General features: G+C 40.6%; 1 protein-coding gene across 1 annotated transcript in view; it reads left to right on the forward strand.

Moving 5' to 3' along the window:
• The window catches only part of USP37 (ubiquitin specific peptidase 37), a 33,168-nt gene extending 21,064 nt beyond the window's left edge, over positions 1–12,104 (forward strand). The window contains exons 17-23 of the mRNA XM_029086691.1: positions 1,627–1,879; positions 4,281–4,447; positions 6,264–6,324; positions 8,545–8,660; positions 9,902–9,971; positions 10,349–10,487; positions 11,314–12,104. Of these exons, the coding sequence (XP_028942524.1) occupies positions 1,627–1,879; positions 4,281–4,447; positions 6,264–6,324; positions 8,545–8,660; positions 9,902–9,971; positions 10,349–10,487; positions 11,314–11,401 (894 nt within the window). The 3' untranslated portion in view covers positions 11,402–12,104. The remainder of the gene's footprint in view (positions 1–1,626; positions 1,880–4,280; positions 4,448–6,263; positions 6,325–8,544; positions 8,661–9,901; positions 9,972–10,348; positions 10,488–11,313) is intronic.
• The last annotated feature ends 213 nt before the right edge of the window (positions 12,105–12,317 follow it).

Consider the following 12,317-nt stretch of genomic DNA (forward strand, 5'->3'; position numbering starts at 1 on the left):
GCACAAGCACTGTGAGTGCAGAAATTGTGGGAATAAAACCTATTAATTTGAATAGCAAATTAATTATAGGCTTTGCAGCTTGTTGTGGGAAAGAAACAGTGGTGGTGATGATTCTGCATAAGCGACTTTGTGGCCATGCACATTGGCCACTCCTCAACCACAAGCCTGACCAGCCATCTGTTACCATTAACCAGATCCTCTGTCCTTCTCAGTATTCTCCTGGGAAGACCCGGTCCTCGTCCTTGGAAGTGGCATTACCACTGCTGCTGCACCATTTCCCTTGGTGTGCTTCTCATAGCAGCTGGGGATGGGGTTACATCCAGGGCTTGGTCACTTTGGGGGGGTCAGTGTACCCTGTGGGCCACTGCTTGCAAAACAGTCCTGCCATGTGGGAGAACAGCCGGAGTAAATGACACTGGGTTGTAGGGCCAAATAGCAGTTATCCAGCTAAAGTCAGCAGAACTGCAATTTCTGTGATTTCTGCCTCTGCAGACAAAGTAGTATTCGAAGTACTTTTAAAATATACTTCTTTAAAGCAGCCGGTGTTAGAGCCTAAGCTGCTTAAAATCTATGCAAATAATTTATAATAGAAAACTTGTATTCAAATAATGCACAGATGCTGCCAAGTCTTTAAAGGCCAGCCACTGAATTAGTGGTAATTGTTGGCAGAGTGCCTGGAAATAGAGTTTGCTGAAGAGCTAAACCAGTTTTGACGTTAGTAGCCTAGGTGCAGAGAGAGAAATCAGAAAGCTTAAAAAGCAGGTACTCTGCTTTCCTTATTCAGCCCATGAATAGATGTGAGGAGAGAGGTTTAAGTTTGTAAGTTCTAATTCTTGAAGGGCATGATGTCTAGAAACAAGCAATTTTGTTGGCCAGTTCATTTGCTAATCTTGTTTGATAAGCCAGTTTTAATACAAAATGTTTGCTATAAAAATCTAGTCTTTCTTATCAAATGCTTGCTTTATTTAAGTAAAAAGCAGCAGTAAAAGTGTGGGTTTGTTCATTTTAACGAAGTTCTGAGATCCATCTAAATGCGGTTTGGAATAAGACCTGGAAAAGTACATTCTGATAGAAACTATTTTTCCTAATTTTTACCATAATACAGGAAAAAAAATCTAAGCATATGGTAAGTAGTGTAATAGTGTATGTATGTATACATGGAGGTTAACCTCCTGATTAACAGTTAATATCAAAATGATTGAAATTACTGTGTTCAAGGTCAATTACTGTCATGTTGCTGCTTCAGCCTTTGCTAACAAACTTGCAATTACACTACCTGTGCCTCAGCACTGACTTGCCAGAGGCTTGAGGATTCATCAGAACCTAAAGGTGGAACACGTGTTGAAGGAAAGGAAGGAGAAGGGAAGGGTTATCTTGTGTATGTTAATCCACAGGGCCTGTGAAAACTGGTTGTAGTTCGCATTTAAATATTATTCCTTGGCGTGAACGTAGCTACAAAGGTTGTCTCTGCGTTGAGTCTCCTGTAACTATCTGTTTAATGTTGACAGAGCCAAGCTCCCACTCCCTGGGGTTAATAAAATAATAAAAAAATCTCCACAGAGATGTAAAGCTGATGTTATATACCTGTTTATTAAAGCACTTAATCATAACTCTGTTCATCTCTAGGGTTCAAAAAGAAGTAAAATGGAGGGTGATAAACCTGAGCTGGGTAATGCTGGTTTTGATGGGATGAGTGAAGATGAGCTGCTAGCAGCTGTCTTAGAGATTAGCAAAAGGGAAGCTTCTCTGTCTCTGAGCCATGATGAAGACAAGCCCACAAGCAGCCCAGACACTGGTTTTGGAGACGATGAAATTCAGGAATTGCCGGAAAACCTGGAATCTATGGAGATGGAGAAACCCAAAGCAGCATTAGAGTCAGGTAAGGCAAAGTAGCCGTCTTAATTGAACTAGAGCAAGCTAAAGCAGGTTACTGATAGCAGCAGGCTAGTAACGTATGGTGGCAGAATCTGGATGCCAGCACACTGCTGAAACTGCCTGACTTCCTCAGAGTTTTCTTACAGTTTCCCTGTATATAAAGCACTTAATTCATTTAACTGCGAAAATGTATTTTATTGTATGTCTGTCACCTCTGACAAGGGTAAGGTCATCCTCAGAGTTAGTTTCCATTTTTCTCCTCTCCTGATTAACACATGCTTCCACTGGTTCCCATACCAGACAATTCAATTTACTAAGATTTGGCGGTGTCTGGAACTTTAATCTTCCATAATCAGAAAGTATTTTCATTTCTGTAGCTGCTGCAGCCTGGGCAGCACAGTAGCAGTGCTCACATTGCTGGCGTGCAAGAATAACATCTGGGATGCGTGAGACTAGAATGCTTTCATAAATGTAGTTATTTTGTCACTAGTTACTAATGGATTTAGCTTTATCTCTCTAATTTTTTCTAATACTTTTCTATGTGAGGCTAGACCCTTGAGTATGTGAGACTCAGCATGTGAGTTATGGCCTCTGACCCAGAAACAGTTAAGTACAAGAAGGAGCCTGTTTGATCTCAGTGTGGGGAAGTTGAATGTCTTCCTTTAGTTGGCTGAAGGAAATTTAAGTTTTTATCATTTATTGTGTGATACATGCTTTCAGTCAGATTTTTAATTCCACTAGCATGTAAAAATGGACAAACAATATGTTTTCCTTCTCTTCTAAGAGCCAGGAAGTTAAGTATTAACAACAAAAAACCCCTCTGTATTACCAAAAATCACATTTGTTTCACTTGACAGCTCTTGACAGCTTTCATGTTGGAAGGTAGTGTATAAGAAAAGTAACTCTGTGGTCAGCCTTGTTTGTCCCCTCCTTTATATGTGCTAGTGTGAAAGAGAGCTGTGAGAGTGCGGCCACATAAATACATCTCTCTCCAGGTGTTCTTTGGAAAGTGTAATGTAATTATATCAAGGCTCTATTGTGATACCTAAGGATGTGTTTAACAGACATTTCTGTGTTTTCTGAATAAGAATGCAATTAAACACTCAACATTGCACTCAGCTTTCTATATTTTACTGTATATGACCAAAAAAAACAAGTACTACTCAAAGCATACATTTTAGCACTCAGGTGAGATATGTATCTGTGTATGCTGAGTTACCAGTTATGGCAACTGAATGTAACACACCATGAGTTCATAATCCTATATTCTCTTTAAGGGAAACTTAATTGCAAAGGATACTTTGCTGTATCAGACAAGGTGATTCCAAGCATGATGGATTTAGTTTGGTCCATTTCTTATTACTTCTAGTAAGATTTTTTTTTTTTATAAACACCAAATAATTTGGTGCTTTCAAAAAAGGCAAATTTAGATATGACAGAAGATGTCTTTTCTGCTACCTGGTAACAGCTGTGTCAGTTGAGTGATTATTTCTTTTTACACTGGAAGATCATGTAATAAATTGTGTTTTGATTTGTGTCTTAAGAGGATTAAACTGATGGGTTATAGTTCTGATTCTGGTGGTCTTGTGTCTAAGAGGTTGCAGCTACTGAGACTGCCTTGCTAATATAATCCTTGCTAATAACTAACGAGCAGATGTTGAAATCCACATAGGGCAACACTATAAAGTTTCACGTGTTGCTGCATGATGGCTGTTGGAGAGGGTCCTGACTTCCCAGCTGCAAGCACATGGGAGAGTGAAAGTGTCCTGCAACTGCAGGAGGAGATGTATGCAGTGGTTGAATGAACATTCATTCCAGATTTGTCATGTTTTTGTCAATACTTCTGCCATAGCGTTCACTTTAAAAGTGAATTGAAAAGTTATAATCTTCTTGCACTTTTAAAGCTGTAGATCGTGTTCACAAGATTGAGGCTCTTACCTGAAGCAAAAAGTTGACAAATTTAAATGTTGCTTGAGACTTGTGCTTCCCTCTGTCTTACATATGATTTGGCTTTAATTGTGGCTTCGTCTGTAGTACTCCAAGGTATAATGTGCAATGCAAATTTTTATAATCTGCAGTTCCTTCTAGAGAAATTCAAGTGTCAGCTTCATGGTTGCAGAAATCCAGTGGTGTGTGACATCTTCCTTTAAAGTTGCTGTTTCTGAGTGAACATAAATGTCTAAGAAGAGAACAGCTTCAGAGATTAATCTAATGGTTCATCTTACACCTGTTAAAACAAGTATCGGACTGTGCTTTGGAGCTTTTTCCATTTGGCTCTTGTGTGGTTTTTCTATGGCCGGTGAGCTCTCCCTGTCAATAGATGTCACTGTGCTGCAAAGATTGTGGTGATGTAAAGAGAATCCGGAAGACCCAGGAAAGCATAACTGTACTTTCTGATTCCTCAGGTCCTGCCAATTTCACCGAGATAACTAAAGATTTTGATGAGAATAAGGAAAACAAAACTCCGGAAGGATCCCAGGGGGAGGTTGACTGGCTGCAACAGTATGATATGGAAAGAGAGAGGGAAGAACAAGAACTTCAGCAGGCACTGGCTCAAAGCCTTCAAGAGCAAGTAAGAAATAAAGTTTGCTTCCTTGAGTTATCTTCCCCAACACTGGAAATCTGATGGCTGAAGGAAAAACTTGTGTTCAGGCAGTAACTGCGGAGGGATTCTGCTGCTTTGTTTGAGATGAAAAAAGCTTTGAGTTTCTCCTGGCTCCAGTGTCAGTAGAATGATGGCACTGGATACATCTGGGCATATTTTGTATGTGCTTTGTAAACCATATGTCACATCACAGACCTGCAGATTTCTCAAAGGTTTTTGTGCACATTTATACACTGGCTTGTAACATTGTATAAAAATGCTGCTAAACTAAGCTAAACTCTTAATATCTGTCACCGAGAACCAAGACCACCTTCAGCTTCCCTGGCAGTTGCTTCTTGCAGCATGTCCTGTCAAGACTCAAAAGTGAAAGAAGCAAGTTTCAAAGCAAAGGCTAAAAATGGCCATGTCAGGTCAGGTTAAAGATCTCTCTATCCCAGTGCCTTGTTTCTGGTAACAGCAAGTAGAGGGTGCTTAGTGAAGAGTGTAGGAACTGAGTGTTTATGTGATCCTTCCCTCTTAGTAAATTGGAAAAAGGATCACAAATAATTTACTCTGAAACAAGTCTTTTCAATTAGACTTGGAAAGAATTAGGACCTTGGGTTGTGTGCTAACCATCTGTATTCCACTTGAATTTCAAGCCCTGTAACTGATTTCCACAAGTTTAACCAAGCCGTTGAGAGTTTAGCTAGCACTTAGCTAGGTCTTTCTTCCAACAGGTGCCCTTGTCTGCTCTCTATTAATACTAAAGCTGTCATGGTTTTCCTTATGAGATCTGATGTTTCCATGGCTCTTGAATTTTCTCTCCCATTACTCATTATGAGGTGCTGGTTGGTATGTCCTATGCCAGATGTAGCTTTGATTCAGCGATGCTGAGTAGTTTAACAAAGATTCCCAAATGCTTTAGAAATAGTGAGATAAAAGGCCTCATGCTAATAATGTAAAACTGCCCTTTGAGTGTTATTCTGCTACAGTTCTGAAGCGAAAAATCTGCTATTCTAATGATTCAGGCATGGAAATGCAGTAGCTGTGGTTATCTTGATTTGAAATACGTAGTTAGAGTTCTGCGTTCAGGTGCACTGAAAGCATTCAAACCCTGAATTAAGAAGCCAGCTCATTAAATATTATTGACTGGCTTGCTGTAGCTCTGAGCTTTGAAGAGTGGTGGGAGGAACAGGGGCATGATATTATCCAAAGATTATAGAAGGGTTTGTTGACTTGAGGTTTCTTTGCTACTTGTTCATGGTAATATTTTTAATACCTGTTTGTTTAGTGGTGCCTTTCTTTGCATCCTGCCTTTGTGAATTACACCTGCTGCATGGAACCACTGGCTCTACTTTCACATGGCTTAAAAATAATAAAATCTGTCAAGGTTTAACAACTGTCCTCAGCTGGCTTTGGGCAGAAGTCGTCTAAATTTTGCCCAAGTGTGAGGAGCTTTGTGTGTAAGTGACAGCTTTCCTTAGTGAAGGGTTGCAAATTCATTCAGATGCTTTTCAAATTAATGATCCAGAGAAAGCGTTCGGTGTTACTAGAGACTCGCTCTGCTGCATACCAAACTTCAGGAGCTTTGAGGAGCCTTAATAAAGGTTTGTCCCAGGTTCTGGTGCACGGGAGCCTTGGACTCTCGCTGGTTGCAAACATTCCTTCACACAGACCCTTTAATTTACAATGTCAGGTTTGTTGTAGAAACCAGAGCGGCACAGTTTCAGTGGAAAAAGAGCACCACAAGAATTTTAAACAGTGAAGTGTCTCAATGAGCTAAGTTTTGTTCTCTTCCCATCAGGAGGCACGAGAACAAAAAGAGGATGATGACCTTAAACGAGCCACGGAATTAAGTCTACAAGGTGAAACTTATTTAACTTCTTCCAGCATGTTGCTTTTGAGGGAAAATAAATCTGTATGTATGAGTGCAGCTCCTGAGTGTCTGTAAAACAGCTGGGATTTCCTGGTCTTTTGGTGTGGGCTTTGTTTTGTGTTTGGCTTTGCTCAGGTCAACTTTTTTTGCTCTTGGTTATGAAAGCAAATACGAGCAAAAACTTAATATGAAAAATAACTTGTTTCTTCAGTATTTAATTTTATTTTTATACATAAACAAATATATAGTTCTGTATATGATATTATACACTAAATATATAATATTTATGTAATAGTAAATATATTCTATATAATTAATATGTGATATTAATATGTGTCGCAAAATGGACCTTGAAATTTTGCATTTCCAGCAAAAGCCAGCATGCTAATGGCTGTAGTCAGAGCATAAGGATTGTTTCTGACTTGCATTGGTATTTTGGTGCTGATTAATGAATGCATTGGCCTTGCCCAGAAAAATGAGTAGGTGCTGTGTCTGTCTGATACAGGATGGGAGGGAGACAGACCTCACTGTAAGGTATAGCTGTTGGGGGTGGAAAAAGAAACCCAAAATACACTATCTGTCTTTTCCAAATCCAGACAGTGTGGTGAGCCTCAGGCAGTGTTTAACATTTGTGTGAGGCTGGCATGTGAGTGATTTCATACAATCTGGCAGAGCAAATCATAACTGAGAGAAAATTCCTGCTCCAAACAGGGAGAGGGAAGGGTAATGAAGTATTGTCTTAAGATACTTGTAGTTGTTCAGACACCTTTAAAGGCCCTCAGGTATTACTGGATGAATCTGTGTCTGCTTCTGAAGAGAAGTAAGTTGAATGCTGCTTAAATGTCCCTCAGCCTGAGTCCTGTCCCATGATGAGCTCTGGCAGACTGTGCCCCCTTGTCCCTCTCAGGTCTTCCTTGATTCGTGGCTGGGAAGAGTTCAGTGCTAGGAGTCCTTCCTCCTCCTGATTTGCAGTCACTTGACTTAAACATGAGCATTGCCTTGTGCTTCTCAACTTGCTGCCATATCATTTGGAAAGCATCAGCCAGTGGTTGTTCAAGGAGATCCTAATAATCTTAAGCATATATCTGGTAGTATTTGTCTTAGAAAGGTTCCCAGTGGTGCTTTGGTCAAAGAACCACTAGTCATCTGAGGACTGTTGATGAAGTGGTGTTTAGCAATACCCGTGGCAAGTGCTTCATGCAGAGACCTCCCTAAGTGGCTGCGTTTCTTGGCTGTAGTCAGGCTTACAACAGCCTGGATAAGTGTGGAAACCAGCAGTAACATATTCTCAGTTAAAGGGATTCATCTATAAACTTCCCAAGAAGATTACACTCATCCAGCATCTGATGGTTTAACAGGGCAAGCAGCGTGTGAATCTCTTTGGCAAAACATCTCCATCATAACTGGCCTGATAGTCTCTTTAAGGGAAAAAAAATAATCATGAGCAATGTCCTGTTAATCTCATCAGCCCAGGACTTAATAGCTTTAATTTAGCTGGTGAAAGCATAGCTAGTTCTCCTAATGAGTACTGAACAAAATCTTAAATTAGTTGGGTAGCTGCAGAATCCCAGGAAGTTTGGAACAGCGTGTACAGGGAGCAGTGGTGCCTTCCGGCTCTTTACAGAAAGCTGCCTGCATTTTGCTCAGCCAAGCAAACTGGAAGTTCCTGTGGTGAGCAGCCTTCTTACCATTGAAAACAATGAAAAGATGCCTGCTGCCAGCAGTAGCATTTTTATGCCAGTTTTAATTGAAAAATGCACTTTGTTAATGCAACTTACAGCTAAAACTGTAATTCAGAGCTGCTTGATGCAGAAACTTACCGTTTACTAACCAGACTGGCTGTACTTCTTTTCATGTCAGTTCTGGCTGCAGACAACCAGTGCTCTGGAGTAAATCAAGAGTTTAAATGTTCTTTTGTCACCCAGCTGTCATTGATGTAGAGCCCTTTTGTACAAGTATGGGAGAGATGATGCTAAAATTAATTCTATAATCCAAGTTACTTTTCTTAACTATTGCTCTGGCAAGCTGGGGAAAGGAGAGAGAGTTTTCATTTGGAAATTCCAACATCTCCTGCTTTCCTTGGAAAGAAAGCTTGAATCATTAGCATTTTATTGTCCTTGTTTATGTGGGTACATATACCTCGACTTGTTTTGAATTCTTGTGTGCGCCACAGCTTCTCACACAGTATCGTTGTTTCCGTGCTATCTAGAGTTTAACAGCTCTCTGCTGGACAGCGTTGGTTCTGATGAAGACTCTGGGAATGAAGATGTTCTTGACATGGAGTATTCAGAAGCTGAAGCAGAAGAGCTGAAAAGAAATGCTGAGGTGTGATCTATGATTTCAAAAGCCAGCTGAGGAATAACCCCTTCTTTACCATCAGTTTAGTGTTGGAGGTAGTTTTACAGAGGAGGTGTAGAGTCTAGAAAGGTATTTTATGTCCAAAAGTGAAAATATAGAAAATTTCTATTCTTAAGAGTCTGTCCTATTGTGTTATTTTAATTTTAAAAAAGCAAAACTGCTGCAGAGACCCTCTGAGTTTCTCTAAGATGTGTATAATGGTGAAAAGGAAACAGTAATTTTATCCCAGAAATGTTCCAGTGCATGTAAAGCAATAGGCCTGAAATACTTACAGAGAGGGAGGACTTCAGCCAGCGTGGTAGTTTAGTTGCAACACCAGGGACTTCTAGATCCTGCACTACCAGAACTGAGTTGTGGCAAGATCTTACTCCCATTAGGTGAAACGGAACTGTAACCCAGCTGGGCTGCTGGCCACTAGCACTGTCAGTCTCCACAGAGCACTGGTGTGAAAGTTGCCTGCCTGCCTCAGTGGAAGGAATACTGTGTAGCCTGGAAAAGGTGAAATATATAGGAGTTTCTTTGAGCAGTTTTTATCTTCTTACAATTCTTGAGCAATTTCCTTACCCTTAAACGAAGAGTTAAATTTTAAGAGTATTGTCAGTGAATCGTATCAGTAACGTTTCCTGGTCAGAGAGGATTAAAAAATAATTGTCAAAAGCCGATTACTATTGTTTAGTTTTATTGTTAGTGAACAGGCAGAGCATGTTTCCTGCATGCAGAGATGGTGTTGTCTGACATTACAGGTGCAAGACAAGAGAATCTGGGCTACATATCCGGTATTAGCTGTTAAATCTGTGTACTGTTATCAAGGGTATTTCTTTGATATTTCAGAAGTAAGCATGGTGTTCCCTTTCTGCTTTTCTGTGTTTATTTGGTGGATTAATTCTGACATCAGTGGAAGTCGCTCAGGAAATAGTTGTTTAGAAAACTTAGCAGTGTAGAGCTCATGTCAGCATCTGTTCTGAGGTCAGAGTGGCTCCTTTGCATGTTCATTTGCTTGCTGAAAGTTTAAATAAGATGGAAGGCTTTTTCCTTCTTCTGGAAGGACTCTGGTCTGAACCAGGGTGTCTGTTTCTGTAATCCTTGATTGAGTTGCACCTTTGAATAGAGTAGCCAAAGCTGGTTATCTCAGGTATGAATCATCTTGTCCAGAAGCTACGTAGGACAAAAGTGAAGGCCTAAAAGCTTTAATTGAACTTTTTTTTCAGACAGGAGAGCTTCCTCACTCTTATCGTCTCATCAGCATTGTCAGCCATATTGGAAGCACATCATCTTCAGGTAAAAGATACCATATTTTATTCTTCATCTCTTATCTAGCTTAAAAAATCTGTAATACAGAATTATCATAGCAGGATTATTTGCAGAGAAGAATTCAGGCAGCAAAGCAAGTCATCCGTCGTGGCTTGCTGGTAGGGGAGCAGGTTGAGGATGTTGCAGTGCCTAACTGCAGCATGTGGACAACGTATTGCTGATGGGGTCCATGGAATTGCTTGTGCTTCTTACCAGCTCATTGAGCAGGAAGGATCAAGGGGCCAGGATCTTAAGGGTGTTTCAGCATTTAAATCTGACATCAGTTGCTGGACCAGGGTATCTAGCTAACCAGCTTACTGGTTGAACTGCAGCATGAAAAGAAAGGTGCATTCTCTGTTTTTAAGGTCACTATATCAGTGATGTCTATGATATCAAGAAGCAGTCTTGGTTCACCTACAATGACCTGGAAGTGTCTAGAACTCTAGAGGCCACCGTTCAGTGTGACAGAGACCGAAGCGGCTACATCTTCTTCTACATGCACAAGTAGGTGTCTTGGGGAACTTTAGCAATAGCAATTACCTGCTATTTGTGAGGAAGTGGGCTTCTCTTCTTCCTCCAGCCCTCTTTGGTGGGATAAAAAGCATCTGCCTATATTTGCTAGAAGAAATTGTAGTCAGAATTATACACAAGACTGACAAAATTGAAGTGCTCCGAGTTCAGAGGCATGGAATTGGATGTTACTGATACACAGGGTTTTAACAAGATGAATTAACTCATCTTCTCTGTGCTTCTGTGTTCTTTTAAGGGGATTCAGTGTCTCAGCTGTACATTTGTTGTACCAGGAATCGTAATGGAGCTTGGGTTTTTCCCTTAAGTGCTGTGATATTTGTAAATGCCCTTATCCCTGCTTCTAGTGGTTGTGTTCTTGCAGCCATGGTCATCTCAGGACATGGGCAACATGAGGTTTGTAGGTAGAAGCGATATCTCTTCAAGCACATAGAACTGAAGAAGGGGTTTTGTGCCTCAAAGTTTGTCCCCTTTTTCTGTATTTACTGGTTGCTCTAATAAAGGATATTACTTTATCTACAGACTGTGTCTTATGTTGCTTCTGATCCTTTTACCAGCCAGGACTTATTTTCACTATTGTTACTGTTCTCTGAGGCTTACCAGTGACCTTATTCATTGTAATAAATGAAAATAAAGTGCTGTGGGACTTGCTTAGAGATGCCAGATAAGACACCTTTCTCTGCCAGGATCTGTGACGCTCGAGTTGTGGATTAAATCCAGTTGCTGATTCCCTCAGGGCTGTTTTATGTAGCAGTTAGTTGTTGTACATAAGTTTCACTGTTGGTCTTTCTGTCTGTTCTAGGGATATCTTCGATGAGTTACTAGAAACAGAAAAAAATGCACAACCACTTAGCATGGAAGTAGGAAGATCAGTTCGTCAGCCTCTGTGAAGAGTAAAACACCTTGTTCCTCCTGAGGAGCAAGGAAGATTCTGAACTTGTGCCAGACATACAGGAGTAACAAACAGCTCAGGGCCAAAACAAAAGACAAAAGGTAGAAATATGGGACGCTCAGTTTGTTGAACCATCTGTGCAAGTCCTGGGCCTGAACCACGCGTTTAAACCTTGACATCCCAGAGCGATCCTCCTGTGGTGAAGTTTTTATTGTTCCTCAACTAATTTTGTCAGCATGGAGCCTTAAAGAATTGAATCAAGCCACAAGACAACAGCTGCTCATAAACTGATTGAAAAAAGTGCAAAAAGAGACTCGACTTTAAAAGCCCATTCACCTCCCAGACGTGAGTGGTGAAGATTTACATATCACTTGGCTTCTTTTTTTTTCTCCAAGAGCAATTTAAGCAATAGATCTGTAACCTGGCGTGTGTTGTGTTAGTAATATTCACTGGAAACCCAGATCACTGAGTATGCTCTTGCCAGTCATCTCGCTAAGAGGCGTTTTGGAATCACTCAAGCTGAACACGTTTTGACATTCGTGGATTTGTAAGCGCTCCGCTATTTACTTGTGGTTCCAGGAACCAAACTGTTGGTGCTGTGGAATGTATTGCATACCTGGTGGCAGCTCTGTCGGTTTTTTACACCATTCACTGTCAGCCTCTTTTAGACATGAGATTATATTTGTGATTTTTTTTTGTTTGTTTACTTGTTTTACAAGTTCTATTGTTTGACTGCATTTTCTTCATAAGGTTGTTGCATAAGTACCGATTTGGAGAGGAGAGGTCTCTCCTTGGGCGTGCGGTGTTGCGCATCGCTTAGGGCTGCTTCGATGTAACTCCGGGGGTAGGTGAACACCTGGAGCGGACCGAGAACAGTAGCAGGAGGTGAGCAACAGCCACTTTGCATCTTCTGG

This window comes from Antrostomus carolinensis, unplaced genomic scaffold, assembly GCF_000700745.2.
Source record: "Antrostomus carolinensis isolate BGI_N321 unplaced genomic scaffold, ASM70074v2 scaffold8129, whole genome shotgun sequence".
NCBI classification, from domain to species: domain Eukaryota; kingdom Metazoa; phylum Chordata; class Aves; order Caprimulgiformes; family Caprimulgidae; genus Antrostomus; species Antrostomus carolinensis.